This window comes from Glycine soja, chromosome 12, assembly GCF_004193775.1.
Source record: "Glycine soja cultivar W05 chromosome 12, ASM419377v2, whole genome shotgun sequence".
Lineage (NCBI taxonomy): Eukaryota > Viridiplantae > Streptophyta > Magnoliopsida > Fabales > Fabaceae > Glycine > Glycine soja.
In genome coordinates this window covers 2,395,076-2,407,673 of record NC_041013.1, presented here as the reverse complement: position 1 = coordinate 2,407,673, position 12,598 = coordinate 2,395,076, and the positions used below count along the sequence as shown (strand labels likewise).

At 26.6% G+C, this 12,598-nt stretch overlaps 1 protein-coding gene across 1 annotated transcript; it reads right to left on the bottom strand.

The window, feature by feature from the left end:
- Window positions 1-11,182: 11,182 nt before the first annotated feature.
- Window positions 11,183-12,598, bottom strand: LOC114378165 (actin-depolymerizing factor 5-like). Its single transcript, XM_028336713.1, has 3 exons — window positions 12,479-12,598; window positions 12,122-12,381; window positions 11,183-11,724 (listed from the first exon to the last, which is right to left on the bottom strand). The coding sequence occupies exons 1-3, from the start codon at window positions 12,497-12,499 to the stop codon at window positions 11,574-11,576; spliced, it is 432 nt and encodes a 143-aa protein (XP_028192514.1). The 5' UTR covers window positions 12,500-12,598; the 3' UTR covers window positions 11,183-11,573.

Here is a 12,598-nt window from a genome sequence, read left to right as displayed (position 1 = left end):
ATATGAGAAAAACAAAAGAAAAAGATAATTAAGAGACATGTTTTTTTTATGATTGAGACGATAATATATTAAATATTCCTTCAAAAAACACAAGACATAGAATATTAATAATGTTTAATAATAAAATTTTCAATTTTATATTTTAATTTATATAATAGAAAGCTAGTCTCGATCTTTTTACTTTGAATATTGATTTTATAATCAAGAGTTTTGACAACCTATTACTTAAATTGATTTAGTAAGATTTAAACACAACAAATCAAATGAAAATTCAAACACACGACAAACACAGTAAATCAAATTGATCTCTTTCCCAGATACTTCTAATCCTCTAGGTTCTGTACTTCTTCAAAAAAAAAAAATATCTAACTCATTTACTTGATTAAAATAAGTTATATTTGACAAGATGTTTTAGATAATTTTAATTTTTTTTATTAATTAAAAAATTTGTTTAACAGTTTAATCAACAAGTTTATTTTAGTAATTTCTTAATAGTTCTTTAATACATTTATCTAATTTCTTAATTATATTTTTTAAATAAATCAAAATTTTATTATTTTTATATTATTTTATACTTTTTAGCTAATTTTACTTAATATTTATACTTTTTAATCTCCAACTACCCCTTTCTATTCAGTTATTCACTAACTTTTTAGTTAACTTTTTTCGAACAAAGTCATTTGATTTAAATTTAACATATTTATAAGTGAATTAAATTGTTTTATAGTTTAATTATTAAATAGTATTTTAAAATTTGTAATATCAATTGTTTATAAAAATATAATATCAATTAATTAGAAAATATTATTAGTATGATTTTCAAATTAAATTTTATAAAAATAATAAATTTGACATATGTAATAATTGGTGATTGAATATTAGTGTAAAAAAATTACATTCTGAATGTATAATCTGATTGATTTAATGTTTTAAAACTAAACCAAACCTACTTGTGCAACCGATAAATCGTTAATTGAGTGATATTAAATTTATTTGTTTTTATAAAAAATAATTATTAACAAAATTAATAAATACTTCCTATCAATTTCATTATAAAAAAAAAAAACCTGCCCACTCATAATTAAATCTCAAAACAAAACATTTCTACAAAATGCATTTAATGCTTTAGGGTAAACGTCAAAACTTTAGATTAAATTTGTCGTATTCGTGTTATGAAGCTGTCGAATCAAATAATGGTGTATGTATTCTTTTAAGAGTTTTTTTTTTAAGAATTAAGAATTTCTTTTTAATCTCCAAGGATATATGGCTTTTTCATTTTGAAATATTTTTACAAACTTTTAACACTTTGGGAGGTTTAATAATGAGATTAATTATGTGTTCAAGATTTAATTATAATTAAAATTTATTATTCTCTAATGACATGTTTTGTAGAGATCAGTCTTTTCCTAACAACTCATTAATTGTTATTTCCTTTGTGTTTTTTTAATTGTTGGATTTAAAATTTGTTTATATTTATTTGTGGCTTGTAAAGTTTTAAAATTCATTAATTATTATCTTATCAATTATATTTTTATTTTTCATATAATATTTAATTATTTTATATATGTATTTATTTAATTGTGAAGTGAAAAAAGAAAGGGATAAAATAAGAAAAACCCACAACTATTATATCATAATCAATAAATTTTATTATATTTTTTGTTTTCTTCATAAAAATCTAAAGACAGATAAAAACAAAGGGAAGGAGTATGTAGTGTGTATAATTAATTAAAAAAAATTAAAAGACCAAAAAATCTTATTCTCTAAACTATATATTATAATAATTTGAAAAATTTATATATTATAATTTATAATATAAGAATATTTATCTAATTCTTGTGTTGGTTCATGGTTGTGAACCTCAAACTGCTTCAAAGGAATTATATTTATATAGTAATTCTGTACAGTTTTTTGTAATAGAAAATATAGGAAAAGTATAGAATTGTGTAAAAACATATTTTATAAACAATATTATAGAAAAATATTTTATAAATATTATCGCCCATACAATTTGTGTAAACTTATTTTAGGTATAATTGATTAACAACTATTTATGCAAATGATTGATTTGTCAACAATGAAGTTTGATAAATACACACATAATTTAATAACTATATATTTATCGGTGTAAAGACTTTTACACTATCAATAAATAAAAAATCATTACTTGTAGAACTTTTAATATAATTATTTATAAAAACTAATAAATTTATTATAAATAATAATTTATGATTAAATTATAGTATATAACCTATTTTCTTATTAGCAAAATAATTGTCTCTTGTAAGTATAAAATATAGTTAGATTGTATATACAGTATATAAGTTTTTTATACTGTTATTTATGGAATGTAATCAGTATATAATAAGATTATTGTGTTTTATAATAATTATTTTAAATATTATATATAAAGTAATTTTTAATCAGTTAATAGTGTCATTTTTTTATATTGTTTATTTCACCATAACATCAAAATTATTTTAGCGTATTTTTTATAAAGTAATTTTTATATATTGTTAATACATCAAAGTTAAATTCTTAAATGTGTTATTTGTAATTTAATTTTTAATCATGTATCAAATATTCGTTCGAAAATTCCTTCAGTATTTTTTTATTTAAAAAAATATGATTCTAATGCCATGTGATAGACTGTATAGCATCAAGTGGTGTAACTGTTACAAGGTCCTCTTTATTTTATTTATATTGGAAAAGAAAATGATGTGTATCCCCATCATATAAGAGAAAAAAGGTAAGCTTCAAATTCTTCGCTTTTCTTTTAGAAAAGAAAATCAATGTAGAGTGATATAAGTCAGTTGATTAAATCAAAACTGTGAATTATTATAAAAAAAAAATTATATTATCTTTGATTTTGACGAAAAAAAATAAAAATGAACGTGCGATACATAATGAAACGTGGAAGGCCAAGACACGTAAGAAGAAGGCCCATCCCATCGCATCCAGTCACCCCACCGTGTCCTTTTTTCATGTTGAAATTCTTTCCAGACAATGACAACAAAATACTATACCTTACAATCTTTCGTATATGTTACTAACAACCATAGGTGCTCGTCAACGAAATAATTGTACTCTCTCCATTGTTTTTTTTAAGCGACATTTAATATATGTAATTATGTATGCTTAAAAATATAATTTAATATTTTATCTATGTTAAATTTAATTTTTAATATCTCAGAATACTATTTCACTTATAAAATTATAACTAATATACATGTATTGAAATTAATATCCAAATCATTTATAATGATAAATGTTTAGAAGTGGGTGAAAAAACGACTCGTACTAAGTTTTTATTTTCATTTATAGACTTCTGAATAATTCATTATATATCTAATTTTGTGACTAATATATAAATAATTAACAGTTAATTAAAGATAAATATCATTAAAATAATAGTATTTGATATTGTTTAAAAAAATAATTAGAAAAGTTTAATTAAAAAATGCAGGCACTACGTGATGTTCTAAGATATTCTGGTCAAAATTAGCACGAGTATATATTTTCACTAGTTTCTATATTGTAATTATATAAATATTTCTTTGAAATTAGAACAAGGCAGTGGAATATTTTTCTGTGAAAATGCCACTTACAGGCAAAAGTTAAGCACAAAAGTTGAACAGAAAGATAAGTGTTAGTATTCTCATGTCACCCATAATTTTCCTTCTTTTTTATGTTTCTTCTTTTATTTAAATAATTTCTTAGTTTAGTACATGATTATTTTTGTTTTGGACTTTTTAATTATTTTGTTGGTTTCTTATTAATCTGTTTTGTTTTATTTTGATTTTGGACGTGACGATTTTTATATTTATGTGATGGTGTGATTAATGAAGGTAGAAAAAACAAATTTAATGTTATTTAAATTAAAAAACTAAATATCAATAGAAAATTTATATCTTTGTTGGAATTATAATAATGGTTTAGTCAGATATTAAAATAAAAAATAACAAAAACTAAAATTAAGAATTAAGAAAAATTATAAGAAACAAAAAATTACTCCGATTTAAGTATTTTTTTTCTTTCTATTTATTCTCTATATCCAACATTAGCTGCTGCAAAGCTTCTTCTAAGCTATTGTACTGGTTAAAGAAGCTTACAAAATACTAAAACAATTTATCAAATACACTCTAAATATTCTTCTTTTTTCCATGCTAATATTCTTCTATTTAATCACTATAATTTTTATTCTAAGTACTACAACGAAGAGTGGCGACAGAAAATTACAACTTTCCTGTTTTCTTTATTTAGTTTAAAGGTGTTTATGATTAAGACAAATATTTATTTCTATATTAAGAATATTTATAATTTTTAATATATCTTTTATTCACATTGTTTTTATTTTAATATTTCATATTTTATTTATTTTAAATTAAAATATAATTAAAACTAATAACTAATATTATGTCAAATTCTGAAAATAAATAAAATGATTTTTTTAAAGTAAGAAATGTAAAAAGAATAATAGTAATATCATATAAGTATCATGAGTTATCTTCTCACAACATTCAAGAAAATTTATGCATTTTTTTTATGCATGTTGATCGTGAGTCTCATCGACTAATATTTTATCTATTCGTGAAATAGAGGTGTTAGGTTTGTCATGAAAGTTTAAACGCTTTAAAAATTTAATATTTATTGTGTTTCAAAATAACCAGAATAATATTTATTATATAATTATGTATATATACTTCAAAATCTAATCTAACAGTTAATTAAAATACCAATTCTAATTATCTTCTCACAACATTCAAAAAAATTCATGTATTTTTTTTCTATACATGCCAATTATGAGTTTCATCAACTAATATTTTATCTATTCGTGAAAATGAAGGTGTCAGATTTGTCATGAAAGTTTAAACTTCTAAAGTTTAAACGCTTTTTTTTAATGAAAAAAGTTTAATATTTATTGTGTTTGAAAGTAACTAGAATAATATTTATTATATAATTATGTATATATACTTCAAAATCTAATTTAGCAGTTGATTAAAATACAAATTATAGTTACGAAAAAGGTATTACTTCCTTCAAAAGAACAAGAAGAATTGGTACCAACTAATTTTATGTATAGTTCAAAGAAAAAAAATTATATAAAAAAGAAGGAAACAACTAAAATCTATCTGACCAACGAAAATAGATATCACATTCAACGTGGTGAGGAATTGTATACGGCAATGACATGCAAATTGATAGGGACTTTACCCCCAAACAAAAGTCTATAGTAACAACACTACCGACAGACATGTTTTTTTTAATATTATTAATTTTCCATCAACCGACAGAAATTAGGAAAGCTAAAGATACTATTCATTTGGTATTCTTTTGTCATTTACATTGGCCCCATGAATTTATTTATACTACTAACTAAAAAAAATGACAGCCAGCGAAATAAAGCAAAAAAATAAAAGCACTGAAAAAGAAAATTTTGATCAGAAGATCATCATGGTAAATGCCAATTTAAGCGAAGCTCAATTGGAATACTTGTAACATCATTAGACTTTTAGTTAATATTTTCTTTTTCTCTCTATATAATGCAATGTGAAATTATCTTGTCTTTCAAGTTAGAATAACATCAACTATGTAGGTAGTGAGAGCATCTAAGACGGAGGATGTTCCCAAATCCATGATCTTGCATTGTATGCAACTACAATTTACGATACATTTTTAAGAAGAGACCTTGAACGCTTTCAATTTGCAGAACATGTAGAGGATAGTTACTCTACTTGCATGAAAGGCGCGTGGAAAACAATATGCTGTTTAAGGTTTTTTTATTACACGATCTTTATCTATGTCCCCTATTAAGATAGTGTCCCCATGACCCTCTATCGGACGGTGCAGCTTCATTGGCTGGGCCACCATCAACTGAGATGAACGGTAGAGATTGTGTTACACAAAGATTTATGCGTGGATGGACATGTGATGATTTCAGTCATTCACGGCCCAAAGAGTGGTCTGGTCCGACACGTACTTGTTCTTTTTCTTTTCTTTAATTTTCCTTTGAGTTGGAAAAGTGAATTTTGTCAGAAGTTGGTGTGTACCCTTTGACGACGAGTTTAGATGTTGAGTCAACTCGGAATAGAAGAACAATATATACCATCCATGTGGTTGAAAATCAGTGTAAAAGACACTTGGACAAAAGAAACCAAATAATATGTTAAAGACCAATAGTTACTAAAGTTAAAGTAACGCCGCCCCAAATATATTGTTAATAATGGTTAAAGTGTTAAACATAATTTTATAATTATACATGGAGTTTATTTTTACTTTATTTATTTTTTTAAATATAATTTTTAGATATACAATTTTTTATTCCTTGTCATTTAAGTATTGTTAATGATAATAAAATAAAGGTTATATTAGTTTTTTCCTTTAATTTATTTTTAAAAATTGATTTATTGCTCTATTTTTTTTGTTTACTTTTATCCTTTAATTTTTAAAATTGATTAGACTTAGTCTTTTAATTTTTTTTGGGTTTAATTTAATCTTCTAACTTTTAAAATTAATTCAATTTAATATTATTATCTAAATTAATTTGAGTGATTTTATCGTTTAAATATGAGTTTTGTGATAGTTTAAAATTATTATTAAATAATTTTAAACAGTTATAAAGTATGATTTTTTAATACGGTTAACTCAATTTAAACAACAAATATCAAATTGAATAGATTTAAAAAATTAAAAGACAAAATTAAATCTTAAAAAAATTAAAGAATCAAATCAAACCTAAAAAATAAATTAAAAGACTAATAAATTAATTTAACCTAAAATAAATAAACTCAAATACTATTTTTTTTATTGTTATATATGATAATAATTATTAATTTTAGCTATTATATCTTACACTAGTTTAATATCAGTTTTATAATATTTTAATAACAAAGTAAAAAATCAAATAAAAAAGTATTATTTTAAATTTTTTGTATTATCAAATTAAAAATTTAAGTTACACATAAAAGTAAAAAAAAAAAATCTAAACTTTCAAATGGTCATTTACAAACAAGTTTCGACACTAACAATAACAGTATTCCATTTTCACTCTCGTGAGAAAATTACTTTTAGTAGATGAATAAAAAATGAGTTATAGGAAAAAGTGAGAAAAATATAGTAAATTACTTTTATATATTTTTAATATAATAATAAGTAAGTAGATGAATAAAAAAATTCAGTATTGTATCTAGTTTTCTTCCTCTAGCTATCTTTATCTCTACTTAAAGAGAGATTAGTGAGTTCTACTTTTTTTTTTCTCTCCCTTTATTCTCTTTTTTTTATTAAATACTAAAAATTATAGTTTCCCCATTTAACTCTTTTTTTTATAAAAAAAATCTATCTAAACAAAATAAATTCCAGAGATATAAATTAGAAAATAAAAAAAAAATTTAACAAAGAAATAAAATATGCTTAATAAATCCCAGAGATTACTTACCTGTTATCATAATAAAGATTCATAAGATGGTTTTGTGGTTGATGAAGATTTGCAAGGAGATATAGAATCCATGGACCTCACATCACATGTAGCGGAGGTAAGGATCCTATACCCTTCCTTTAGGACGAGCAGGATGTAGTAGTGCTTTACTTCTTTGATTTCCATGACATCAAAGCCGGTCCAAGGAAAAGACAAAGAAACAAGTTATTGATTTAATTTGCGTCAATCAGGCCAAAAAGCACAATCTAAGTCACTACTTAAAAGCAGTTAACTTTATATATATATATATATATATATATATATATATTCTGAAACTGGAAATAATTGTTAATCTAATTAACTTCTTCAGAAGTATTTTTCATTGAAATTACTTTTTCTTTTGTTTTTTAAAATTCAATTGATTAGATTTCTCCTCTATATATAAAAAAATATCAGATCAAACACCAACTAAGAATAGTACTATTTTTTTTTATCGCGAAATAGAATGATGTACGAATTCTAGTTTGAAAACGAAAAGAAGAAATTGGAGAATTGAGAAAAGATAGTTATCAGGTCGATTGCTTGTCCATTCGGATTGATAATTTGTTAGAGGTAGTATTCGAAAATTAAAGTTGAAAAATAAATTAAGAATTTCATTAACCAATTTTCAGTTAAGTAATGGTTTAACATGAGTTCATATTAATATAAAGATCTTATATTCATTTGAAAAGATTTTAAGTTTGGTTTGGCAGTTTGATTTTTCCGCTTGGGGGTGGGGAGGGAGTTGAAAATTTGATTTTAGTTTTATGACCAAAAATACAGTGGTGGTGGCCCTGCCTGGACTGGGTAAGATGAATATATAGTTTAGAAATGAACTAAATTTCTGGACCAAATAAAAAGAGATCTAAACTAAATATAGGTCAAGCCCAAATTTGATGCATAACCTTTAGCAATTCTGGCCCAGTTACAATTTCTAAGTAACTCGGCCATGACAAGGCTTCGGGTTGTGGTCCATGTCAGCAAAGACTATCCGCACGCAAACAAGGCAAATGGTACATACTAGATACTACGTGCATCGGATTTTTTTTAAAAGGTATTTTCACAATAAAAAACTATGAGACTAATTTCTCGAAAAACTAGAATATCAGGATACATTTCTCTTCTACCACGTGTTGCTTTATTCACATATCATAGATTGAAATTCTGACATATACTTAAAAGGATCAAACTACTTGCTACTTGTGTTACACACTGTGGATACACCGAAATTTTTTAATACAAAACAAAGATGAGGTAAATTCTCTCATGGAAAAAAAAATATTATTTTGGTCTTGAAGTTAAGAAAATTTAAAATAAGTTTTTAGAATATCAAATAAGTTTCTAAATATTTATTGTTATTTTAATTTTTAAACATGTGTTAATATTAGTAGTTAGGTTATACTACGTTTTTGAATTTTGAACTAAAGTGATCAAAATATTGTATTTTCAGAATTTTTTTTTCTTTTTTTAATTTTCTTACTTTCAGAAACTATTGTGAAAATGCTATATATTTTAACGCAGTCGAATGGTGTTTTAACAATCATCTAGTAGCAAAGAAAAAACAATCATGTAGTTTGGCTGTAGTTTTGCTATTTTAGCATCGAGGAATGAGACATAGCCATGGTTTTAGCCTTTTAGGAAGGATATATGTTGACTGGTGTACATTCATTTCTGATAGTTGGGATGGTCGATCTTAAGTTAAATGTTAAAATGTCCCAGGTTGGTCAAGAGTATAATTAGAATACTCCATATAAGATTTGTTTAAATCAGTTTTTGGATCCGGAGTTGCCATGCTCAGTTAATTTCTAACATAGTGAGAAATAAAGGACTGCTTTAATGCTATTTCCCTAGCTACTCGTGAATTGCAAGAGGCGATGGATTTGTATATATACCCATTCATTGGGCTAGACGAATTTGAAGGTTTTCTTAGTTGTTGCCAAATACAGTATCATGCAGAAATTTTGTGTACAAATCATTAACCAGTAAGCACATAACAATATATCTGAATAACTAACTGCAGTGTCAAGAACTGCAAAGTGACTAAGAGAGATATATTGTCTTAGTTTGCTATGTTGCTTTAATTTGATGCCAATCGCAAGCAACACCTCGCCCCCTCAGCAGCTTTTATATATACACACGGAGGTCGGAGGGTAGGATCATTTGACTTCATACCTTTTTTTATTATTTGAAATATTTTAATGATCCATTCAAGCATTAGATCATAAGGGAAAGGTAATCATTTAATTATATATATTGCTCAACAAATGATTAAAAAGGTATTTGATAATAGCATATTTTTGAGTAAGAATAATTAGCAAAGGAAAAAAAAAAAAAAAAGCAGAGTAGTTGAGGTGGGGTTGTATAAAAAGACGAAATGGTGATAAGCTTGAATGGTTTCCACAGCAACATGAAAACGACACGGGAATAAAAAGTAGCAAGGTATAAACAGTAAAGCCCGGCCCAGCTCGATCTACCCACTAGAACTGCCCAATTTTGGACAAGTCAATCCATCTACGTAATTTAGCCTCCTTAACCGACAAAGACTACTTACCTGCGTAACCTTATTTCTGTTTTTTTGGAAATTGTCGTATACAAATGTGTCTGAGTCCAAGTTTGGCTTCAATTTTCATTCTGAGCGAAACCGAAGAAAGTGAGATCAAAATATGCATACAAAACATCCATATGCTTATGTGTATACTTTTGAGAAATATTTGTTAATAACTTTGATATATCTTCACATTCATATCGTATACAAGGTATGATTGTATATATGAACCATATATTATTTGATTTAACTGCGGTTCTAAACTTATAAACTGCATTATTACCCATGATTATAATAAGGAATTTAGTAGTAAAGAAAAGTATAAGAAAATAAGTTGAAAGTGTGGAACTATAAGAGAGCGAAGTGCAATTTATTCAAAATATATACTAAATAGTTTCATATTTGTCGACATCTTATGCATGTATATTTGCTTATTAATGTTGTATTGAAAATGACAACTTTAAATGTTGGTATATTTAACAAGGTATTTCAATCTGTTAACAAATTTATTTTATGCCTATCCCCATCTTGATAGGCTGGCTAACTTATTTGTAACTTTCAAGTACGAGAAATTTAGAGTAAAGGCGTACAAAAGCCCCTTGAACATGTTGTCATGAAGACAAGAAATTTCACACTGATGGTGCATTACCCAAATATTAACCAAATACTACAATTTCATGCACGGCAATACATCTTTTCAATTTTGTTGGCTGTCTAAAAGATAAAGACGAAAAGAAAAGGTCAAAAGAAAATACCGAATCAAGCTAAAGGAAACAGTGTGAAAGAGGATAGTTTAGCCTCTAAGTAACATTGCAGTCAGCATGTTTATATTATTACTATTAATTATGTAAAATATCAGTTTTTTAATCATTAGATTTACTTTAAAATTAAAGTATTTGTGGAGCACTTGCTATTCTCTCTTTTTCTGTACCCAAAAGAAGCGTAAAGTATTAGAAAAGTATATAAAAATACTTCTGACTTGCAAAAGGTCCTGCATTGTTTAATTTATTTTGATGTCGTCTCAGATCCTAGTCACCGCTGTTTCTGATTTTCTATTTCTGGTTTTGTACGAATCCATGAGCGAAGCATTGTTGGCAAGTGCCTTCGTTATGGCGCCATTGAACAAAACTGCCGAGCCCAAGTTAGCAAACTACAATAGTTAAGTAATTAAAGTATTGAGAATGTAGAATGTGAAAGCATCATTTATAAATATGGTAACGCATCAACTTTCCGTGGGAAAAGTTGAGCTAATCCATTCTTTTCCACAAATTTTCATCATTAAAGAGATTGCAACCAAAGTTTGTTGCCCTTAACTTATCATACACCCGACAGTCATATATTACACATAACTTAATATTATGACTTAAGGATTGAAGATTAGATGCCCCACTTACATCGAACACAATTAAACTAGCATAAAAACAAGAAAGAAGAGAAGAGCACATGTCATACAGTCATTGGACTATATATAGTTACTTAATTATAGCAAATAAAAGAGAGTAAGATTGATGGATTAATTGATTAGCTCAGGCACATAAATAAGGAGTTGGATTCCCACTTTAAAAAAGGGGGCATCTATTTGGCTCTGTCTTGAATTACATCGAATCCCATCTCGGCTGGATCGGTGGCTTGAACTTCATAGCTGATTCCATCCAGAGCTCTTCTCAGACCATCCTTGGATGTTGCGTAGAGCATCTTTGCTCTTATCCTTGATGCTGTTGGAGACCTGAATTTTTTCGTAAAAAACAAAAAACAAAATAAAGCCTTTGCCATCAATCATCATAATATTAAATTCACACGACAATTGCATTATTCACACCTAAAACAGAAGTTAAATTACCCTTTTGGTTAGTGGGTCATTTTCCCATCCCATTTTTCTACAACATTACTAGTATTGGAGTCAAACGGGGTGAGTAGCACTACCACTTAACCATGGTTATGGTTATGCTCACGACAGAAATATAAGATTGGTCCAGTGGAAAAAAAAAAAAAAAGATTACAGGTTCAAATGTTTCGCTAACAAAAATTAATAATACTAACCATTAAGACTTGCCTATGAAAAAAATGATTATGGTCATGACATATGAATAATAATCAACAGAAGCTAGGTTGATTAATTATACCATGCAATGAAGAAGATCTTGCTCTTGCGGCAGTTATCGACGGTGACGAAATCAAAGTCGAATACGGCATATCTACAATCATCGTCGGGCAAGGAGGCGGCGAGATCACCATAGCTCTCGCCGGGACCACCCACCTTATCAACGGTGACAAGCCTTGACTTCTCATCGATCTTGAAGACTATGTATCTATGAACCTTCTTCCACTTCATTTCCATGAAAGAGTTCTTGCACTCATCCGTCACCCACATCCCAGTAGTGGCCTATTAATTAAGTGTTAATTCATCACTTTAAGATCATATATACACAACCAAATCGAAAAAAAGAGTGGTTACAGATGCAGATGCAGTGGAGCAGTACCATTTTGAAAGCCATCGCCATTGTTGTCTCAGCAGAGAAGGTTGACGAGAATTTGAAGGAAGAGTGGGACTTGGCTCTATATATAAGCAGGGCCTCCTTCAGATTGCCATTCCTATTTCT

Bases quoted from the DNA above. Each gene is read 5' to 3' on its own strand.
- LOC114378165 (XM_028336713.1), bottom strand. From the start codon at position 12,499: ATGGCGATGGCTTTCAAAATG. The intron at 12,382-12,478 runs GTACTGCTCCAC...CTTAATTAATAG, and splicing joins TGGCGATGGCTTTCAAAATG to GCCACTACTGGGATGTGGGT. The intron at 11,725-12,121 runs GTATAATTAATC...GAAAAAATTCAG, and splicing joins AAGATCTTCTTCATTGCATG to GTCTCCAACAGCATCAAGGA.